At 45.2% G+C, this 8,287-nt stretch overlaps 1 protein-coding gene across 1 annotated transcript; it reads left to right on the top strand.

Moving 5' to 3' along the window:
• The first annotated feature begins 7,121 nt into the window (after positions 1 to 7,121).
• LOC144275123 (olfactory receptor 14A16-like) lies at positions 7,122 to 8,051 on the top strand. Its single transcript, XM_077834259.1, has one exon. It carries the CDS (start codon positions 7,122 to 7,124, stop codon positions 8,049 to 8,051), a length of 930 nt encoding a protein of 309 aa, XP_077690385.1.
• The last annotated feature ends 236 nt before the right edge of the window (positions 8,052 to 8,287 follow it).

Consider the following 8,287-nt stretch of genomic DNA (forward strand, 5'->3'; position numbering starts at 1 on the left):
GCCGTGTCACTACAAAACCCACCACTAGCTGGATGGACAGACAATGTCCCCATTGCAGGTTGGCACAATCTCTTTGAAGATGCAGGTCATGAGTGTGTTCTGGAGACTGAACTCCCCTTTGCACTGTCCAGATGGGCTTCAAAGGTCCGAGCTGGCTTACTGGTCCTTCAGAAGACTGCCCAGTTGGAGATAATTAGTGACAGCTCAGATGAGTGGAAATCATGAAATCAATGGGAGTTAGGCACATCTGAGGACCCCAGTAGGAACCCAGCTGAGTGTTTAGGTTTCTAAATACCTAAAACTTTAGATAGTTTTCCACATCTGACTCCTCATCGCCTCCATTGACCCAGTGGAGGTTTATATCAGGACGTGTCATCATTCCTCAGGACACTTTATCAGGCACAATCTCTTCCCATTCATGTCTCCGTGTTTAAATTCTGCAGAGTGTGTAAAGGCTCAGGGATTCAGATGTCAATAGAATAGAGGACGCAGGCCATGTGGAGAATTCCCTGGGCACAACGCCGACTGGGAGTGCAGAGCTGTGATTATCCTCAGTGGGCATTGCAGAGGATTCAGTAGTAAAACACTTGAGATTGGGTCAAATTCATCTGGTGAGAGCCCACTGGATTCCAGGGAGTTACACCAGGAATGGATTTTGCTCTGTGGGCTTATGGAGGAAATTGTATGCAGCATGTTGTACACTCAGGGCTGAAACAAGATGTTTTATTGGCTGAAGACTATACACTGATAACACTGAATGACCTGCTTTTTGGACAAAGGGCTTTCTTCCTTGTCCCCTCCCCTGCCTGTTCTGTTTTCCTTCTTCATCAAACAGCCAGATCAGCAGCCCATTGAAGAGGCAGAAAGCTGTAATTTTCAAAGGTGCCTAAAGGAGTCAGGAGTGCACAACTCCAGCTGAAACACTGTGGGACTTGGGTACCTAAATCCCTTAGGCTCCTTTGAAAACCTCAGCCTGAAGTCTATTTTTCAAAAGAACATGTAGAAGCAGAGATTGTGGCTAGATACACTTCCTCCACATCCTGCCCCTTGCCAATGTGCACCAGTCCTGCCCTGCAGGAACCCCTTTTGTGGGTGACAGGAGAATCCATTCTTATAGATTCACAGATTCATAGATACTAAGGTCAGAAGGGACCATTATGTTCATCCAGTCCGACCTCCTGCACAACGCAGGCCACAGAATCTCACCCACCCACTCCTGCGAAAAACCTCTCCCCTGTGTCTGAGCTATTGAAGTCCTCAGATTGTGGTTTAAAGACTTCAAGGAGCAGAGAATCCCCCAGCAAGTGACCCGTGCCCCATGCTACAGAGGAAGACGAAAAACCTCCAGGGCCTCTTCCAATCTGCCCTGGAGGAAAATTCCTTTCCAACTCCAAATATGGTGATCAGCTAAACCCTGAGCATTTGGGCAAGATTCACCAGCCAGATACCCAAGAAAGATTTTCTGTAGTAACTCAGATCCCACCCCATCTAACATCCCATTACAGGCCATTGAGCCTATTTACCATGAATAGGTAAAGATCAATTAATTACCAAAATCATGTTATCCCATCATACCATCTCCTCCATAAACTTATCGAGTTTAATCTTAAAGCCAGATAGGTCTTTTGCCCCCACTGCTTCCCTTGGAAGGCTATTCCAAAACTTCACTCCTCTGATGGTTAGAAACCTTCGTCTAATTTCAAGTCTAAACTCCCCGATGACCAGTTTATATCCATTTGTTCTTGTGTCCACATTGGTACTGAGCTTAAATAATTCCTCTCTCTCTCCGGTATTTATCCCTCTGATATATTTATAGAGAGCAATCATATCTCCCCTCAACCTTCTTTTAGTTAGGCTAAACATGCCAAGCTCCTTGAGTCTCCATTCATAAGACAGGTTTTCCATTCCTCAGATCACCCTAGTAGCCCTTCTCTGTACCTGTTCCAGTTTGAATTCATCCTTCTTAAACATGGGAGACCAGAACTGCACACAGTATTCCAGGTGAGGTCTCACCAGTGCCTTGTATAATGGTACTAAAACCTCCTTATCTCTACTGGAAATACCTCGCCTGATGCATCCCAAGACCGCATTAGCTTTTTTCATGGCCATATCACATTGGCGGCTCATAGTCATCCTATGATCAACCAATACTCCAAGGTCCTTCTCCTCCTCCGTTACTTCTAATTGATGCGTCCCCAGCTTATAACTAAAATTCTTGTTATTAATCCCTAAATACATAACCTTACACTTCTCACTGTGAAATTTCATCCTATTACTAAAAAGAAAAGGAGTACTTGTGGCACCTTAGAGACTAACCAATTTATTTGAGCATGAGCTTTCGTGAGCTACAGCTCACTTCATCGGATGCATACCGTGGAAACTGCAGAAGACATTATATACACACAGAGACCATGAAACAATACCTCCTCCCACCCCACTCTCCTGCTGGTAATAGCTTATCTAAAGTGATCATCAAGTTGGGCCATTTCCAGCACAAATCCAGGTTTTCTCACCCTCCGCCCCCCCCCCCCCCCAACCTCACTCTCATGCTGGTAATAGCCCATCCAAAGTGACCACTCTCTTTAAAATGTGTATGATAATCAAGGTGGGCCATTTCCAGCACAAATCCAGGTTTTCTCACCCTCCCCCACCCCCCTCCAAAAACCACACACACAAACTCACTCTCCTGCTCTCATACACATTTTAAAGAGAGTGGTCACTTTGGATGGGCTATTACCAGCAGGAGAGTGAGGTTGGGGGGGCGGGGCGAAGGGTGAGCTGGGCCCATCTCAAATTAATTTGCAATTTCCTGATAGAAATAGTCTTCTTCTGTCAGCCACACAACCCTCAGCTCTTACATAGCAGGGAAGGCCCAGTCCTGATCCCACTGCCGTCACTAGCAATAATCCCGCTGACTGCAGCAGTTCCAGGGGTTGATCATAGAGGTGCACGCTGTGTGTTCATTAGAGCAAATTTCTCCAAGGAAATTTCTTCACTTCACAGGTTTTTGTTTCATTTTTTCCCCATTCCATGGAGAGGTGGCCACATCAAGCAAAGGACATTTGTATGGATGGAAATGTAGGTGGGGAAGGAAATGAAGTCCAGTGTTGCACAGTTAGGAACGGAGAGAGCTACAAACATGGGCTGGGGCTTCCAAGCTGTCTTACCCCAGTTCAAACAGAGAGATGTTAATGGCATCCCTGTGTGTTCCCCCACTGGTCATTGGTGCTGATACGCTCCCCCCGGGGAAACCAGGAGGCACCCAAATTTCAAAGCTATCCGAGTAACCATTCAGCTTCTAGTGCACTTCCAGAAACTGAGCTTTAAACCATACAAAATGGTGGGAATGGAAATCCTCTAGCCCTCCTTCTGCATTGGCACAAGCGCACAATCCAACACGCAGACTTTCTTAAACTCCATTCTCATTTCGGGTCCCCCAAGATTTCGTGGGGGCCGTGCACTACCTTGGGTAAAATGAGACAGATTGAGACCAGTTTGACCTGCCTCACATCAATAGTTTGATCTCTAGCTTTGAGCAAAATAAACAAAACCTAGAAACTTGTAACGGGGCTCATATCTCCACAACCCTTCACTCAAATGACCCCACATTTAGTTCACTAATCCTACCCTGCACCCTCCTAAGGCACATTAAATTTCAAAAGAATCTGACTAAGCATGTCTTCTGTTTTTTCCTTTTCTTTTTTTTTTAAGAAAGGAGGACCTTTAAACAGAAGTCATGGTGCAACCTCAACTAGAAGGGCGTTGCTGTGATGGTAATAATATTCATCAGTTCATTTACTGGTTGGGTACCCATCTTGCAGGTTTCTATGAACCCTGCTATTGGAATATTCCAGGAGCATTGAGATGGGATTGTGATGTTCAGCAATGAGAATCTCAGAGACAGGAACAAACAAAAGACTCAACATCACAGCACTGATATTTAGCTCATGTAACCTGGCCTAGTTCCATAGCACTCTGCCAACTTACATTCACTGAGGAACTGGTCTAATTGACTTCAGTGGGGCTGGGGCTGACTTACACAACAGCTGTTTGGGGATCTGGACCCTTTGAGTCCAAGGCAGCTAGAGGTGATTTACAGAAACTGGGGCACTGACCCATTCACTCCAGTGGAGCTACCCTGATTTGAACTTGCTGAGGATCAGAACCACTGATTCCAATCGGTCTCGGGCTGATTTCTACTCTCTGGCTCTTTGTATTTCATCAGTTTCTCTGACATGAATGTCTCGTGTAAATTACACATTTTTAAACAGTGCATCTGTAGCCAAAGGAGCCTTTTATTTTAATGTCGTCTGCCGGAAGGAAAACAATGTTACTACTTCGAAAGAAAGAAAGAAAGAAAGTAAAAGACCTGGGCTATTCATCCCAATAAAAGTTGAAGATCAGATGCAGAAAATCTCCACAACACTGTCCCCAGTTCTGTCCCAAGTGGGAATGAATCGCTCTGTCACACTTATAAGTTATACTTGTAATTCATCTGAGTGGACAAAGAGCTAGGAAAGAGGAGCCTGGTTACGAATGTTTGACTCTTCTTTGGTTGAGTTTCACAGGCAAAGGATATAGGTTGGAAACTGCGTCATGGGCCAGATCCCCAGTTGGTGTAAATGGATGTAGCTCCCTGGAAGTCAATGAGTCAGATCCCCAAGTGGTGTAAATAGCCCTCACTACTCTGAAGTCAGTGGAAGTGTATCAACTTACACCAGCCCAGGACCTGGTCCTTAGTTTTTAGTGTTTGTCTCTTAGTGAGGAACTTGACGCAGCCAGGGCAGCCTGAGCTGTGGGTTCCTCTGGTGGCTGCATCCCAAGAGCTGCTGGTGCAATGCAGGAGAAAAACATCTCTGCTCCCCTAGAGGTGACTATGTGGAGTTAATGAAGGAACAGGCTATTCCAGGCCAACTGAGACTCTGGTGCCAAGAGGCTCTTAGCTATTGTAGATCCCATGTCTGTGCTACAAATATATGTTTTATTTTGCCATCCTGTGGGGACCCCCTTTGTGATCCAGCCCTGCCTTGTTTTTAGCTAAAGGTCCTTCAAGAGATGCTGTCATCATGTGAGATGCAGGGCAGGTGCTGTTCCCCCTCTGGGGAGTTAGGGTCAACTAGGGCAGGTTGTCAGGATGCTTTGCTCCTGAGGTGAGAGCAGAGCTGGGCTCACAGCTCTGGAGACCAGATTCAGCTATTTAGCCCCAGAGCAGGGATATCTTGGGCTGTGACCTTATTTGAAGCTGGCACAAACCAGGATCAGCTCGACAGCTGGGAGTGTCTTTCAGTCCCTGATCCCATTTAGTCCATCACCTTTCACCCAAGCCTGCCCTAGGAGGGAAGCAGGGAGCGCCCATCTGTGCTAGGAACTGCAGAGAGACCCCTGCAACTCAGGACATCCAGCGAAGGGATCTGACAACAGCTGGTGAATACGACAGTGTTGCGGGAAGGAGAGAGAGAGAGAGAACCAAACAATCCTGGCAGTGGGTGAATAGATAGATAGATAGATAGATAGATAGATAGATAATGACCAATGATTCCTAACACAGTCGGATCAAATGCATCGCAAATTGGAATAAAGACCAACAAAGTAAGTTTTCTATTTCAATTAAATATGTTAGAGTATTAATATATGGGGCAAATTTAATATCAGAAATATGAATTGCAATTAGAACTCTTGAAGACTTTTACTATCAAATTATGCAGATATCTAGAGATGATCAGATTTTTTTTTCCACCAGAAAAAATTGACTTTTCATTGAGGTTGTGAGAACCAAACAGTTTCAGCCGAAAACTGTTTGAACCTGAAAATTTTTAGGCATAATCAAAAAAAGTTTTCATTTTTATGGATATCAGAGACTTTCCATGAAAATATATTCAACTGAAAACTGAATTTTCCTTTGAAATAAAGTAGAAATTGTCTGACTACTCCTACCTGGAAACTTAGCTTTTTGCCAGGGTGGGGAACATGAATATTGTCCAATAACACCATAATTTCCAACCCCATTCCCTCTATTGCAACCGTGTTTGTCTGTTTCAAAGGGGTAGCTGCAGGATGGTAAAACTGAGTAAGTAGCAAAGTTGGTCGCCCAGAGAATGTGTTTTAAACATACTAACCTCTCTAAACTAAAGCCCTGAGAGTCGAAGCTCCCAGACAAAGGCTGTCTCTCTTTCTCCTACCCAAGGACAGGCAGCAGGTTGATGGAACTAGAACCCAGATCTCCACTTCTACCATCATAGCCTCTGTCCCACACTGCTGCCTGCTAAACAAAAATACTGTCAACATGTACACAGAACATGCACATAGGAAGACACAATCCATCCCCAAAAGAGTTCACATTCAAAGTACACAAGACAGAGAAAGGGAAGGGGAGAAAAGAGAGGCAGCAGTGACTGCTCCATGGTCACAAAGTGACAGAGGCAAGACTAGAACCGAAGTCTCCTGACTCACACAGCACAGAAATAAAGTCACAGAGGGGAACCACACAACCCAGCAGCAACTGAGCGATGCGACCAGCCCATAATCACCCAGCAATGGGAGTGCAGCTGGGATCTGGTGCCATAAATCAACGTGTAAGTAGGCATCAGGAGGTATGTGGGATGTTGGGGTGGAATCATCACAGAAAAGCTGCCATGCGGGAAGCTGGGTGATTCTGTGCTGTGTTTCTCAGTTAAGTGGGAATCAGACTGTGCTGGCATTTTAGTAGTTGAGATGAGTTGGCCAAGTTGTGAGCCTGCTGTCTGTAGCAATAGGGGCATAATTTTGGCTCAAATTGTTGGATTTGGATTGTACTTTGTTCCATCTTTCATCCTGCATTTGATCAAGCCACATCTTGGGCCAGATCCTCAGATGGTGTAAACTGACCCAGCTCCAGTGACTTTAAGGGAGCAATGCCAATTTACACTCCTGTTATAACACACCAGAGCAGTGCCCTGGTTGTGAGCGGTAAGGAGCCCTCACTACTCCAGTCAATGGAAGTGACAAGTGCTGTGCACCTTTGACATTCACACCATGAAATATCATGGAGAGGGGAATCAGAGTCATTCCCTCTCTCGCTATAACCCTGACCATTGCTCTTCTCCTTCCCTCCACAGCCATCACACGATGAACTAAGAAAGAAAATGTCCAACCAAACCACCGTGACCGAGTTCCTTCTCCTGGGATTCTCTGATGTTCGAGAGCTGCAGATTTTGCACTTCATGGTGTTTCTGGTGCTTTACCTGGCAGCCCTGACAGGGAATCTTCTCATCATCATAGCCATAGCTCTTGACCACCACCTTCACACCCCCATGTACTTCTTCCTGATGAGTCTGTCCATCCTAGACCTCGGTGCCATCTCTGTCACCATCCCCAAATCTATGGCCAATTCCCTTATGAACACCAAGTCCATTTCCTATTCTGGATGTGTCGCTCAAGTCTTTTTCTTCATCTTCTTTGTTGTAGCCGACTTCGCCTTACTCACCATCATGGCGTACGATCGATACGTCGCCATCTGCAAACCACTGCACTATGAGACTATAATGAACAGGAGAGCTTGTGTCCAAATGGCAGCCAGTGCCTGGATCAGTGTAGTTCTCTATTCTTCATTGCATACCGGGAACACGTTTTCGTTAACCTTCTGTGGAGGCAACATGGTGGATCAGTTCTTTTGTGAAATCCCCCAGCTATTCAAGCTCGCCTGCTCTAACTCGTACTTCAATGAAGTTGGAGTTATTGCATTTGGTGTGTGTTTAACCCTAAGTTGCTTTGTTTTTATAATTGTGACATATGTTCAGATCTTGACCACGGTATTGAGAATCCCCTCTGAGCAGGGCCGACATAAAACCTTCTCCACATGCCTTCCTCACCTCCTTGTAATTTTCATGTTTCTTTCCACTGGTGTCTTTGCCTACATGAAACCCATCTCCAGCTCTCCGTCAGCTCTGGATCTCGTGGTGGCTGTTCTCTATTCCGTGCTGCCGCCAGTGATGAATCCGATCATCTACAGCATAAGGAACAAGGAAATCAAAGCTTCCCTGAGGAAACTAACTGGGTGGAGGTTATTCAACTAGAATAAAATGTCTGCGTTTCTCTGATGAACATGGTTTTATCTCTTTTTTTTACAAATACAATCAACTGATGACATTATTGTCCCCATAAGAATATGGTGTGTGATTTTTTTATGCAAAATGCTGTCTGTATAGTGGTAAATCCACACTAACTCCACTAAGTCAGTGGAGTTCTTCCAGGTTTATACTAGTATAAGTAAGATGAAAATCTATCGATCTCCTGCTTTTATACTGCCACC

Source organism: Eretmochelys imbricata, chromosome 14 (genome assembly GCF_965152235.1).
Source record: "Eretmochelys imbricata isolate rEreImb1 chromosome 14, rEreImb1.hap1, whole genome shotgun sequence".
Taxonomy (NCBI): domain Eukaryota; kingdom Metazoa; phylum Chordata; order Testudines; family Cheloniidae; genus Eretmochelys; species Eretmochelys imbricata.